This window comes from Herpailurus yagouaroundi, unplaced genomic scaffold, assembly GCF_014898765.1.
Source record: "Herpailurus yagouaroundi ecotype Mexico unplaced genomic scaffold, PumYag 77, whole genome shotgun sequence".
Lineage (NCBI taxonomy): Eukaryota > Metazoa > Chordata > Mammalia > Carnivora > Felidae > Herpailurus > Herpailurus yagouaroundi.
In genome coordinates, this window is record NW_024412388.1 from 37,388,068 (window position 1) to 37,403,291 (window position 15,224).

At 38.0% G+C, this 15,224-nt stretch overlaps 1 protein-coding gene across 2 annotated transcripts in view; it reads left to right on the forward strand.

Annotated features, from left to right (window-relative positions):
* Nucleotides 1–15,218, forward strand: part of CYP4X1 (cytochrome P450 family 4 subfamily X member 1) — a 54,369-nt gene extending 39,151 nt beyond the window's left edge. For both annotated transcript variants that reach the window (XM_040470131.1, XM_040470130.1), the window contains exons 7-12: nt 6,265–6,371; nt 6,953–7,143; nt 10,335–10,468; nt 11,764–11,828; nt 14,102–14,184; nt 15,008–15,218. In XM_040470131.1, coding sequence (XP_040326065.1) covers nt 6,265–6,371; nt 6,953–7,143; nt 10,335–10,468; nt 11,764–11,828; nt 14,102–14,184; nt 15,008–15,176 — 749 coding nt within the window. In that variant the 3' untranslated portion in view covers nt 15,177–15,218. The remainder of the gene's footprint in view (nt 1–6,264; nt 6,372–6,952; nt 7,144–10,334; nt 10,469–11,763; nt 11,829–14,101; nt 14,185–15,007) is intronic.
* The last annotated feature ends 6 nt before the right edge of the window (nt 15,219–15,224 follow it).

The window sequence follows — 15,224 nt, forward strand, 5'->3', positions numbered from 1 at the left end:
ACACAAAATGAACAAGTTCTAGAGATCTGCCTACAGTTAACAGTGCTGTACTGGGCATGTAAAAACTTGTTAAGTGGGTAGATCTCCGGTTAAGTGTTCTTACCACAATAAAAAAATAAAAGAAGCTCAGTTCAAAAATAGTTTTGGCAAAACATAAACATAAAAGTTGAAATAGATTAAGCTCTTTAAGCAATTCAACATTACTTTTCATCAACACCCGAATAGAGAATATTTATAAAGCAGTTAATGAATCCTTCCTCAGCTATGACTTCAGGCAAGTTACTCACTGCTTTGTCTCAATGTCAGCTGTAAAAGCGCTTGGGAAAGTGCCTGGTACAAGTGCCTGGTACTAAATAAATGTTAATCATAAAATACAGTTACTTTAGCAAATATATTTGCCTCAAGGAAATTTGCAAGACACACCCACACAGGCACAGGCGCAGTCAGGCACCCATAAACACACATGAATGTAGTGTATAAGGAGGACAGTCAGAAGCAGGTTAGGTTAACGATTTAAGATACAGATGGGCATTATGCAAATTATGGAAAGAGCCTAAATGTCCATCAACTGATGAATGGATAAAGAAATTGTGGTTTATATACACAATGGAATACTACAGGGCAATGAAAAAGAACGAAATATGGCCCTTTGTAGCAACGTGGATGGAACTGGAGAGTGTGATGCTAAGTGAAATAAGCCATACAGAGAAAGACAGATACCATATGGTTTCACTCTTATGTGGATCCTGAGAAACTTAACAGAAACCCATGGGGGAAAGGAAGGAAAAAAAAGAGGTCAGAGTGGGAGAGAGCCAAAGCATAAGAGACTCTGAAAAACTGAGAACAAACTGAGGGTTGATGGGGGGTGGGAGGGAGGGGAGGGTGGGTGATGGGTACTGAGGAGGGTACCTTTTGGGATGAGCACTGGGTGTTGTATGGAAACCAATTTGACAATAAATTTCATATATTGGAAAAAAAAAAAGATGGGCATTTATAGCAGTAGTTCCAAACCGGTTCACATCATGGCCCACACAGAAAATGCTAATATTTGTATGGCTCACTAGAGTGAATCTGGGGCGTCTACAAAGGGTTATTGAAAGAACTCTTTACTATTTCTTTATATTACATAATTATGATGAGAAAACAAAATGCAAATATTAGGGAAAAATAAATGCTAAATTTATTCAAAATAAAACCTTTTCAAAAATTTTATATTTATTTAGTCAAATTTACCAATATTATTTGTTCCTTTTTATTTTTTATTATTTTTTAAAATGTATTTTCAAGTTAGTTAATATACAGTGTAGTCTTAGCTTCAGGATTAGAACCCAGTGATTCATCTCTTACATATGACACCCACCGCTCATCCCAAAAAGTGCCCTTCTTAATGCCTATCACCCATTTAACCCAGTCCCCCCACCCCCCTCTAGCAATCCTCAGTTTGTTCTCTGTATTTAAGAGTCTCTTATGGTTTGCCTTACTCCTCGTTTTTATCTTATTTTTTCCTTCCCTTCCTCTATGTTCATCTGTTGAATTTCTCAAATTCCACATATGAGTAAATCTTATGGCGTCTGTCTTATTTTGCTTAGCACAACACCCTTCAGTTCCATCCATGTTGTTGCAAATGGCATGATTTCATTTCTTTTTCATTACCAAGTAATATTCTATTGTATATATACCACATCTTCTTTATCCATTTATCAGTTAATGGACGTTTGAGCTCTTTCCATAATTTGGCTGTTGTTGATAGCACTGCTATAAGCATTGGGGTGCATGTGCCCCTTTAAATCAGCATTTTTGTAACCTTTGCAGAAATTCCTAGTAGTGCGATTGCTGGGTCATAGAGTAGAGTAATTCTATTTTTAATTTTTTGAGGAAACTCCATACTGTTTTCCAGAGTGGCTGTACCAGTTTGCATTCCCACCAACAATGCAAAAGGGTTCCTCTTTCTCCACATCCCCATCAACATCTGTTGTTTCCTGTGTTGTTAATTTTAGCCATCTGACCAGTGTAAGGTGGAATTTCATTATGGTTTAGATTTGTGTTTGAGTGATGTTGAGCATCTTTTGATGTGTCTGTTTCCCACATGGATGTCTTCTTTGGAAAAGTGTCTGTTTATGTCTTCTGTCCATTTCTCCACTGGATTATTTGTCGTTTGGGTGTTGAGTTTGGTAAGTTCTTTATAGATTTTGGATATTAATGCTTTATCCATTGGAAAAAACCCAAAGCTGGAGGCATCACAATCCCAGACTTTAACCTGTATTACAAAGCTGTAATCATCAAGATAGTATGGTATTGGTGCAAAAACACATAGATCAATGGAATAGAATAGAGAACCTAGAAATGGACCCACAACTATATAGCCAGCTAATCTTTGACAAAGCAGGAAAGAGTATCTAATGGAATAAAGACAGTCTCTTTAGCAATTTGTGCTAGGAGAACTGGACAGCAACATGCAGAAGAGTGAACCTGGACCACTTTCTTACATCATACACAAAAATATATTCAAAATGAATGAAAGACCTAAATGTGAGACAGGAAACCATCAAAATTCTACGAGAGAAAACAGGTAATGACCTCTTTGACCTAGGCCGCAGCAACTTCTTACTTAACATGTCTCCAGAGGCAAGGGAAATAAAAGCAAAAATAAACCATTGGTGCCTTGTCAAGATAAAAAGCTTCTGCACAGCAAAGGGAACAATCAACAAAACTAAAAGGCAACTGACAGAATAGGAGAAGATATTTGCAGATGATATATCAATTATTTTTATTACATCTGGATTTTAAGTAGTAGACAGTAGCCATCCCCTATTCTAGGGTATTTCAACCCTTGCTCTAATGACATTTTGGTTTGGATAAGTCTTTGTTATGTGGGGAGGTGTCCTGTGCATTGTAGGATGTTTAGTTCCATCCCTGACATCTATCCACTCAATGCCAGTAGGACTCTGACAGTTGTGGCAACTGAAAATGTCTACACACGTTGATGAATGTCCCCTGGGGTCAAAATTATCTCCATCTGAGAACCACTGCCCTATACCCAAATTGTAGAGACATTCATCCATGTTTTTCTTCTAGTGCTTGTGTGGTTTTGTTCTTGCAGTTAGATCTCTGATTCATTTAGGGTTTATTCTTATGCATGGTGCAAAGTGTTGACCTAACTTTTCCAAATGGTTATCCAGTTGTCTCATCACCATTTATTAAAAAGGTGGTATATCTATGCAATGGTATGTTACTCAGCCATAAAAAAGAATGCGATCTTGCCATTTGCAACAACATGGATGGACCTAGAGGGTATTATATTATGCTAAGTGAAATAAGTCAGATAAAGAAAGACAAATACCATTCAATCTCACTCATATTTTTTCATTTAAGAAACAAAATGAAGAAAGAAAAAAGAAACAAACAAAAACAAATTGGTGGTGCAGAGGGCAGGTGGGTAGGGGGATGAGTGAAATAAAGAGGATTAAGAGTATACTTAACATGATGAACATAGAGTAATATATAGAATTGTTGAATCATTACACTGTACACCTGAAACGAATATAATGCTGTATGTTAATTATACTTCAATTAAAAATTTAATTTAATTTAATTTAAAAGTTCCATCTGTTCCAGTAATTGAGATAACCATTTTTATATACTAAATTGACATATGTACTTGAACCTATTTCTGGACTTTCTTTTCTGTTCCATTCATCTGTCTATTTATTCATGTACTGGAATCACACTGATTCTTTTAAAGAGATTTTGTAGTATTTTTTTTTAATTAACAAACTATTTTTAGACAGTTTTAAGTATACAGAAAAATTAAGTAGAAAGTGTAGACAGTTCCCATATACTTTCTCACCTCCACCTTCTTATGCAGTTTCTCCTCATCACATCTTGCTTTAGTGAGGTACATTTGTTACAATTGAGCCAATATTGACACATTATTAACTAAAGTCCATAGTTTACTTTAGGATTCATTATTTATATTGTACACTCTATGGGTTTTGACACATGTGTTATGATATGTATCCCCCTCTATTCCTAGTTTCCTGAGGGATTTTTTTTCTTAATTGTGAATGGGTGTTAGATTGTGTTAGATCTTTTTTCTGTGTCTTTTAATATGGCCATATGATTTTTCTTCTTTAACTTATTGATGCGATAGATTACATTAATTGATTTTTTGATGTTGAACCAGATTTGCTGATCTGGAATAAATCCTACTTGGTAATGGTGTATAATTCCTTTTGTGCATTGTTGGATTCTTTTTGCTAATATTTTATTGAGGATTTTAGCATTGATTTCATGAGAGATATTTGGTTTGTGGTTGTCCTTTCTTGTAATGTCTTTGTCTGGTTTGGGTATTAGGATAATGTCTGGCCTCATAAAATAGATTAGGGAATATTCCCTCTGCTATTTTCTGGAATATATTGTAAAGAATTGATGTGATTTCTTTCTCAAATGTTTGAAAGAATAAACCACTGAAATCATCTAGACCTGTTTTTGGAAGGTCATTATTATTGATTTAATTTATTTAATATATATAGGTCTATTCAGATGATCTGTTTCTCTGGATGAATGTTGATAGGCCGTGTCTTTCAAGAATTTGGTCCATTTCACCTAGGTTATCAGATTTACGGGCATATATTTGTTCATAATATTCCTTTATTATCTTTTTAATGCTCATAGAATCAATAGTGATGTTCCCTTTTTATTCCTGATATTAGTAATTTTTATCTTCTCTGTTTTTTTTCTTAATTAACCTGGCTAGAGATTTATCAATTTTACAGATCTTTTCAAAGAATCAACTTTTGGGTTCATTGATTTTTTTTTTCCCTTGGTTTCTTATTTTCAATTTCACTGCTTTCTGCTCTAATTTTTATTATTTCACTTCTTCCACTATGGATTTAATGGGTTCTCTTTACAGTTTCCTGAGGTCAAAGATTAGATTAGGATTTTAGATTTTTCTTCTTTTCTAATATATCCACTCAATGCTACAAATTTCCCTCTAAATATTGCTTTCACTGTGTTCCACAAATTTTATTAGCTGTATTTTTAATTTTCATTTAGTTCAAAATATTTTTAAAATTTCCCTTGAGATTTCTTTGGCCCATGTGTTATTTAGAAAAGTGTGGTTTACTCTCCAACTATTTTGGAGTTTTCAAACTATCTTTCTGTTATTGATTTCTATTCCATTGTGGTCTGAGAGCATACTTTGTATGATTTATGTTCTTTTAAAGTTTGTGCTTTATGGCCCAAATGTGGTCTATTTTAGTGAATGTTCTCTGTGAGCTTGAAAAGGAGGTGTATTCTGCTGTTGTTGGATGATGTATTCCATAGGGGTTAAATAGATCCAGTTGATTGATGATATTGTTCAGTTCAACTACATCCTTGCTGGTTTTCTGCCTGCTGGATCTGTCCATTACTGACAGGGAAGTGTTGAAGTCTCCAACTATAAGAGTAGATTCATCTATTTCTCCTTGGAGTCCTGTTGTTTTTTGCCTTATATGTTTTGACACTCTGTTGTTAGGTGCATTCACACAAAAGATTGTTTTATTATTGGAGAATTGACCCCCTTATCATTATATAATACCATTTTAATCCCTATTAATTTTTCCCTACTAATTTTACTTGCTTGGAAATCTGTTCTACTGAAATTAATATAGTTACTCCAACTTTCTCTTTGTTAGTTAGCATGGCATATCTTTCTCTACTCCTTTACTTTTAATCTATACATATCTTTATGTATTTAAAGTGGGTTTCTTGTAGATGACATATAGCTTGGGTTTTTTTCATCCATTCAGAAGTCTCTGTCTTTTAGTTGTTGTATTTATACCATCGATGCTTAATGTGATTATTGATATATTTGGATTAATAGCGACCATATTTGTTACTTCTTACTGTTCATTGCCTTTTTTTGTCTTTCACTCTTTTTCTGCTTTCTCTGGTTTTAATTGAGCATTTTATATGATTCCATTTTTCTCCTCTCTTAGCATATAAATTATACCTGTTTTTACCTTTTTTTAGATGCTGCCCATGAGTTTGTTTTATATATATATATATATATATATATATATATATATATATATATATGTATATATATATACACATATATATACATATATATGTATATATACATATATACATATATATGTATATATATGTACACATATATACATATATATGTTGTTATATATGTGTGTGTGTATATATATATATATGTGTGTGTGTGTGTATTTGCTATCACTTTGGTAATCAGAAATTGTTATTCTATCCCAGAAAAGATAATCCAGGATAGAAAAAAATTGCTCAAGAATGAGAAGAAGTATGGTAACACTCAGAAGCGGAAGTACCAGGATTTTCTGGATATTATCCTTTCTGCCCAGGTAAGTCTCAAATGTCTGAGGCTGCTCATATAGTTAATTGTGTGGGTAGCTGGATGATTGAGGAGGAGGATAGACAAAAGCAACATTGATCAACTAAATTTAACAACACTTTTGATGGTTGGCTCCATACAGTTTGAGATCAAGACAGAAATCTATAATTCTGTCACTAGAAGGGATTAGGTAAGGCCAAATTTTTTACTAATTTGACAGGATTTGGTGATTACTGCAAAGATACATGATAGTTTAGGGAAACATGGGGAAAGAGTCACAGCGTAAGCTGGTAAAATGATGATGATGAGGTGCTGGGAAGTCTGAATAAATCTGGTAGGATGATTGGAAGAACTCTTTGCAAAGTCTGCTTTCCTTGTCTAACATTGGTTCTCCTTTATGCTCTGGTCAAAGTATGGCCTCTATTATGTATTTGATGAACTAAATTAAAATTGAAACTCTCATTTGAAACTCTAATTTATTTCCCTAAAACCATTATCTTGATTGGGGCTCCAAAGATCTGTAAATTGACATTGCATAAAAATTTCTCTATTTTACCCGTTGCATAAAAACAGTTCTGTTTTACCTTTCAGGCTGAAAATGACAACAACTTCTCAGATACTGACCTACAGTCCGAGGTGAACACATTCATGTTGGCAGGGCAAGACACCATGGCAGGGGGCATTTCCTGGCTCCTCTACCACCTGGCTCTGAACCCTGAGCACCAGGAGAGATGTCGGGAGGAGATCAGGGGCATCCTGGGGGACGGGTCTTCTATCACCTGGTAAGATCTGCATTCCTAAACATTTCATCCTGGTTCCCCTCCTTGGGTTTTGCTTTATTTTTACCTGTGGTATCTTGGTGACTGTTATTGCTTTAAGATATGTGCCTGTAGAAACAGAATAAGCATGCTACTATTCTGCTCTTTTTCTAAAGGAACCAAAATTATCCCTTTATCTTCTGCTAAAGAAGTTCACTCATCCACAACTTATCTGTTTTGTTGTTTTTCTAATCAGTGGTGTGTAATGTCTCATTTCTTTCTTTCACCTAGGCTCCAGTGCACTGAAAATGGGGCTTGATCCCTAGACTTGCATTTAGAGCTTAAATGGTAGGGCTTAAGTGGGGTTCCTCTTCCGATACCTGAGTGCATATCCATATCATTTCAGCCTCATTGTAGTCATTGTCTCCCATTTCTTTGTTCACTCCTCAGGACTGGCTTTGGACTTTGAACATAGTACCAAATGATACACACTTTAGTTGAGTCTGCGGATTATGGACTTACGACATTTTAAATACTGAGGTACTTAAAAAATGTCCAAGGTTTGATTGGGCTCACACCTGGTACAGGAGACAGACCTCCATACAAATAATTGCCATATAACCTGGTAAGGGTAGCGAGAGAGAGAGAGAGATGTGCGGGTTACTACAGAGACTTAGAAGACAGGCACCTAACCTGGTATAGGGGACTCCAGAGGACTTCCTGGGAGATCTGACATGCTAGCTGCCTCTTTCAGGATGGGTAGGAATCAGCCAGGTAGAAAACTTCAACACCGTTGTGCAAGACTTTGAGCTTATCTTGCTGTTAATGATGCCCATGTTATGGATTTGCCCCTCAGACATAATCTCTGATAGAAAAACAAACACATGTCTCCAATATAAACCACATTCTTTACCCTAGTTAGATATTTCACTTATCCTTGTTTTGCTGGTCAAAGGGACAGAAAGATAGAAATACTAAGGTCCACCTGACCTCATGACTACGGGGAAAACACCATATTTCAAATGCAAAGGACAGCTCAGAACATTTGTAAGGGACAATTTGAATTTATATAGATGTAGTAGAGGTCTTACTTTTTATAAGGAAATAATATTTCCTACCATAAATTAAAGGTTTAATTTGTATAGCACAAAATATAGTATTGATTAATCATTTTTTACTCATGCATTAACACTAATCGGATAACCTGTTTAGGGCGGATATATATGTATATATATATATCCAACCCAAATATTCACCTTCCTTATTCTTGTTTGGCCTATGTGAAATGTGAAAACAGTAAAGAAATTTTTGCCAGGTGAGAAGAAAAAGTCCAAAGGATCTGTTAACTTTCATTTTAATGAGAGAAATGAAAATAATTTTATAAACAATAAGATATGTTTTTATTCCATAGTATGACCTTATACTTACATTTCGTGAAATTTTTCCATAGCATTTTGGAAATTCATAGTTCTTTTAGACAGATAGTCAAACCACACTGCAAAGAGCCATTTCCGAAAAAGCTGGGAAGTTATTCAATGTCTCCATTTGGCTCCTCATCAGCCATTTCTGCATTGGGTTAAAATTCCTCTCTTCTTGCACCAGGGCTAAGATGGACAACATTGTGTTTCTTAAATATGCAAAGTGCCAGACTAAGAATTACTCTTTTTATTCTGGGCTTGAGGAGGAAAGAGTTCAAAATTAAAATTTCACGGGGCACCTGGGTGGCTCAGTCGGTTGGGCATCTGACTTCGGGCCAGGTCATAATCTCATGGTTTTGTGGCTTCGAGCCCCACTTCAGGCTCTGTGCTGACAGCTCAGAGCCTGGAGCCTGCTTTGAATTCTGTGTCCCCCTCTCTCTCTGCCCCTTCCTTACTCACACTCTGTCTCTCTCTGTCTCTCAAAAATAAGTAAACCTTGAAAAAACTTTTAACAAAAAAATTAAAATTTCACACCACCGAATGGCCAAAGCCTGCATTCAAAATAAGTAATCAGAAAAGCAAACAGAAATACAATAAAACAAATAGACTGAATATATGCAGTCATTTTATGACTAGCTGACTATCTAGGATGCAAGTAAAAAACTTTATTCTTCTCCCTCTGATACTTGTATAGGGCAAGTTCTTTTCATCTCCAGAGTGAAATCTTACCCGGATCTCAGAGAGTTCCCATCCATTTAATTCACAAGAGCAGTCTCATTCAGTAATTAAGCTGTCTGGTCCAGTGGAATAATACAAAGTGTAAATTTGCATCCACTGGGACCATCTCCCTCCATCCCAGATCAGCATTTCTTTGGGTCTAGAAGCCAGTGGTGACTGAGGGGGTTGTGGTTGACTTCTTACTGACCAGTTCCTCCCCTACCCAGTAGCTGCTGCTTCTGGCCTTTCCATAACTGGTCCCAGGAGGAAGTGAGGATAAGGAGAAAGGGGTGGTAATATGGTGATCTTGCCCTCTAAGCTTAGTAGCTATTCAGTGCTTCCTTTTATTCTCAGTGGGTGCATCTCTGGGTTTTTTGGAGATTCCCTCACTGTAGCTTTGCCATGGTGATTCATGGGGCAAGGAAATTCTTGTCCTCAGAGCTCCTTTCAAGCTGGTTCTAGAGCTCTCCCTCTTGCCAGTTCATTGGCCCATAGAACACAATGGACCACTCCTAACTTGTCCCTGTTGCCCTCCCCTCACTCCCTTGCCTGTTCTGAGTCACAGCCTTTCCTATCAGCCCTGTTTCCCAAACTCCAGGGAGCACATTTCAGGTCATCTCAGTGACCCCAGAGGGCTTCTTTGCCTAACATGGTTTGGGGGTACTCCTCCATTCTCCACAGTACTCTGGCATTCCAACAATTCTCCTTAAAGGTTTTTTTTTTTTCTATCAAAACGTTTCAGCCTCTTCTTTTTAGTCCTTAGTCATTCCTTACACATTCTTGAGCTAAGTGTTGCAAAACTGGTTTCAGAAACTCCCCTAGCAAATCCTTTACTGGTAGATTAGCATCTTGCTTTATCATGAAGATATCTGGCACTTTTTTGGTCCCTCTTTCTCTGGAACCTCAGCTGATCCTGAGGCAGAAAGAGTCTCAACATTCTGTTACATAAACCAACTGCAAAATAACTTTGACCTAGAGATGGTATTTACCAAGAATAAACACCAAAGAGGAAAAGAACATCAATATTTATAAACTGGATATGGAGTCTGAGTTCCCTACCCTCCTTCCTTGTCCTCACAGGGACCAGCTGGGTGAGATGTCATACACTACAATGTGCATCAAGGAGTCACTCCGACTGGCCCCTCCAGTCCCATCCATTTCCAGAGAGCTCAGCAAGCCCATTACCTTCCCAGATGGACGCTCCTTGCCTGCAGGTCTTTGTATTCTTTTTCTAAGCAGTTCTTAGAGACCATGGGATCCTGGGTGACAAAGTGACAATGACAAAGACTGGCTTGTTTCTCAACTGTTAGAGTCAAAATACAATCCTAAGGACGTCTACCTTAGGGTTGGGTGCCTATTAAGAATTCAGTGGGAAATTCCTTGATCAAATGTGGCTTCCAGACTTTCTCAAAGGTATATAACCATTTGAAGCAAAGCTCTGTGCCCAGAACCTGGATTACCAGAATCCCAACCCAGGGTTTCTTTCATTGGAGGACATCGTTCCTAAGATTATCCTTATTTGGCTTAGTTTGAGACCCAGGTGAGACTTCGTGGGAAATGAGCATCATCATCTTTATCTAGATGACCCCGTGGGTCTTTGGCTTCATCATCATAATAATGTCACTCTTGTAAGTGTACAGCACTTAATAGTTTACATAGAGCCTTCAAACACATTATCTCATTTTTCCCCTTGGCAAAGATCTTAGCAGACATTTATCTGGTGCTTCTCAGTTTACAAAGCACTTTCAAATACTTTTGGTGTAGCCAAAAACCCACCAGAGACCCCAAAGTGCAGATGAGCAGAACTAAAACTCACACAGAGTCCCAACGCCTGGAGCCCTGTGCTCTTCAGAGAACAGGTTTCCAAGCATGGCAGGTGAGAGGCAGAGGGGTGTCATGTGAGACACCCTTCACTTCTCTGCTTCAGTGTTCTGTGAATTCTTGCCCTTAGATACAAGCTGATAAGACTGCTTGTAGCAAACACCAGCAGCCTGTCACTTACTGTGACTTTGTGGACAGATCCAGAATTAATTTACCAGAATTTTTACGGTAATCAAATAATCCTCAAAATCTCTCTCCCCTGTGTTTTTTTTTAAGCCCCAAACCACATGGATATTTGCTAAAATTTCCTCCCTTCCACTTATGAACAGAACTAGCAGAAACTTGTCACTGGACCTGCATGATGGAATTGTGATTCTGTTCTTTTCTACCCAAACTGTCTCTGGTGGGTGCTGTATAGTCCACTAACAGATATCATTTTGACATGATACCAATAGCTCCTTAAGATAGAAGCATGTATTAAATAAGTCATTGCTTTGAAATCTAAGGTGTCACCCAGGCCTCATCTTCCCATGGGTCCTTGACTGCTGGCATCAGCTACAGTGCACAGAACTCTGCCAAGAGCTAGCTCTTTCCCTTCAAGAAGAAAAGTCTTATTGAAGAATGGTGTAACAGTAGCCCACAACTTGCTGTATCTTCTGCAATCTTTTTTATTTCTTTCTTTTCACAGGAATAACCGTGGTTCTCAGTATTTGGGGCCTTCATCATAACCCTGCCATCTGGGAAAACCCAAAGGTACGGCTGTCTTGCACATAAATCCTTCAAAGAACTAATGCTGTGTAGCTCACTTTTTGTTAGCTATGCATGGAAGTGGCAAATGACTCAAGGCAAACAAAATAAACTTAAAGACCGAAAATGTTCAACCTTTCCCCCAAAGGAAAGCTATCTGTCCCCTTCCCCTATTCCTACTTTATGTTCACTTTGCATGAACATATGGATATAATGCCACACAATCTGTTTGAAATTGCCCACAGTCTATACCACAGCTGTTTACTTAGCAAGCTTTATCAAGAACTCACCTAGACGCCTGCAGGAGTATAGACTACTCATGCAGTCATGCAGGCAACTCAGACTCTTTTTGGCTGGATGTAACAATCAGGATTCTGGCAGAAACCCAATGGCACACTCAACCTGGGCATTTGGAGGAGAGTTTTATAAAGCAACTATTTACAAAAGTATGGGTAGGCTTTAGAAAAACAGAATGGAGCAAATAACTGCTGAAGTGCTTACCACATCTGGGCCAGGCAGGAAAGAGGGTTACAAAGCCTGGAGAGAGATTACTGTGCTGGGAAGTGTCCTGGGCAGGAGTTGGACCTTCAGTGGAGTGTGCAGCCAGCCAGAGGCAGCCTGGTAGGGTGGGGCCCAGGGAATAAATAACCCAAAAGCTCTCTCTGCCCACCCTCCAGATCGCCAATCAATGTCTTTTATCAGCCAACCTCAAAAGAAACCATGTGGGTCAGCTTCTTGGAGCCCAGAGCAGGGCAGGAAAGGGAGGAGAGACTGCACGCAGAGGCAAAAAGAAGACATATAGCTTACCTGAGCGCTTGATTCAACGTTCTTAAACTCTCAACACTCACAACACCTACAGATACTTTCACATAAGTGGCTAGGATTTAAGATCTCTTATGTGTAATGGGAGGTGGACTACATGTCTCAGTAATCATTGATCACATAAGCACTTTGGCTTGACTTCTAAGTGGGCGCATTCTTTTTTTTTTATGTTCCAATCAATTTTATTTGAGTGTAGTTGACATACAATGTTACATTAGTTTCAGGTGCACAACTTAGTGATTTGACAAGTTTATACATTATGCTGTGTTCCCCACAAGCGTAGCTACCATCTGTCCCATTACATCGCTATTACAGTATTATTGAACATGTTCCTTATGCTATGTCTTTTATTCCTGTGACTTACTCATTTTGTAACTGGAAGCCTGTATCTCCCCTCTCCTCTTCACCCATTTTGTCCAAACTTCCCCCACAACCATCAGTTTGTTCTCTGTATTTTTGGTCTAATTCTGCTTTTTGTTTGTTTATGCACTTGTTTTTCGTTGTTTTTTTTTTTTAGATTCCACCCATGAATGGAATAATATAGTATTTATCTTTCTCAGTCTGACTTATTTTACTTAGCGTACTGCCCTCTAGGTATATCCATGTTGTCTCAAATGGCATGATCTCATCCTTTTTATGGCCATGTAATATTCCATCCCATCCACCACATCCTCTTTATACATTCATTTGTGGATGGACACTTAGGCTGCTTCCATATCTTAACTATTGTGAATAATGCTGCCATATTGCACATAGCAGGTGCATATATCTTTTCGAATTAGTGTTTTCATTTTCTTTGGGTAAATTAGGTTGGGACATTCTTACTTCCAGAATGAAAATAATATTACACCCTAGTGTTTCTGCTTTCTCCTTATGTGTCTGGGTAGCAGATTTGTCAATGAAGAGGCCAGACAAGGGCTGCACCTCTTGAGTTGCACTGTCCAGTGTGGTAGCTACTAGTCACATGTGGTTACTGGGCATTTGAAATGGAGCTAATGGGAAATGAGATGTGCTGGAAATGTGTACCCAGTGTGTATCACTGGATTTTGAAGACATAGTACAAAAATGTGAAATATTTCCTTAATAATTATTTATATTGAGTACATGTTGGAATGATAATATTTTCTGCAAAATAAATTCTATTGTTAAAATTACTTTCACCTTTTTAAAAAAGTGACTACCAGAATGTTTGAAATTACATATGTGGGGGTGCCTAGGTGGCTCAGTCAGTTAAGCGTCTGACTCTTGATCTCGGCTCAGGTCTTGATCTCAGGGTCATGAGTTCGAGCCCTGCATTGGGCTCCATGCTGGGTGTGAAGCCTGCTTAAAAAAAGAAGAAGAAAAGAAATTACATATGTAGCTCATTATAGATTTCTGTTGATCAGTGCTAAGCAGTAGCTTAAAAAATGTGCTAATGGTGTTTTGGGGATGGTGGTGGGGTTGCCTTGTCATTTCAGGTCTTTGACCCCTCGCGATTCTCTCAGGAAAATTCTGATCAGAGACACCCCCACTCCTTCTTACCATTCTCAGCCGGACCAAGGTGAGGACAATTTGAAGTTGTTGAAAATGGACAGAAGTGTTTTATTTGGAAACAGCATTCTTCCTTTGGTATCTCAGGTGTATATATTCTTCCATGGAACCCCATCTTCTCACCAGATTATGAGGTAGATATTGGTACCTATTTGAGCCCCTGAAAAGACCAGTTAGTTTCACAAAAGACAAAGCCCTTCTCTATCACATCTTATACAGCCATGCCTCAGAAAGCTCTCCCACAATGCAAACTTGCTCATCAGCCATGCAGCCCACCCCTGACACAGGAGAAACAATTCTTCTTTTTTCTTAATTTCAAATTTATTGAGGTATAGCTGACATGTGAAATTGTAAGATATTTAAAATGTGTATCATGGTGATTTGATATCTGTACAGATCATGAAAGGACTCTTCCCCATCTAGTTATTACCACATCCTCCATCTCACAAATTTATCTCTTTGTGTGTGTGTGTGTGTGTGTGTGTGTGCACGCGCACGCGTACGTGAGGACATTTAAATTCTGCTTTATTAGCAAATGTCAATGACACAATACTCTGTTACCCACTATAGTCACCCAGTTTGACGTTTATATCCTCACAGGAGAAACAATTCTATAAGCAATTCCAAGTGCCACCTTGTTTAGGGCAGGCATCACATTGCAGCCTCCCGGTTCACATTCTTACAGGGAACAATAGATATTCAAAAGTTTCTGTGGCATATGGTGTGTAAATGCAGCGTTACTGTGACTATCAGATTCATTATGCTAGCATCTTATGCAAGATTCAGAAAAAACTACCATTTCTTCAAGTATCTCTTTCCCTCTGTGTCTGCAGGAACTGTATCGGGCAGCAGTTTGCCATGATTGAGTTAAAGGTGGCCATTGCCTTGATCCTGCTCCGCTTCAAGGTGTCTCCAGATCCCACCAGACCTCTTGTCTTCTTGCCCCAGGTTGTCCTCAAACCCAAGAATGGGGTCTACTTGCACCTGAAGAAACTACCCTAATGTTACAGCCTAGGGTACAACAATTATATATATATATATATATATATA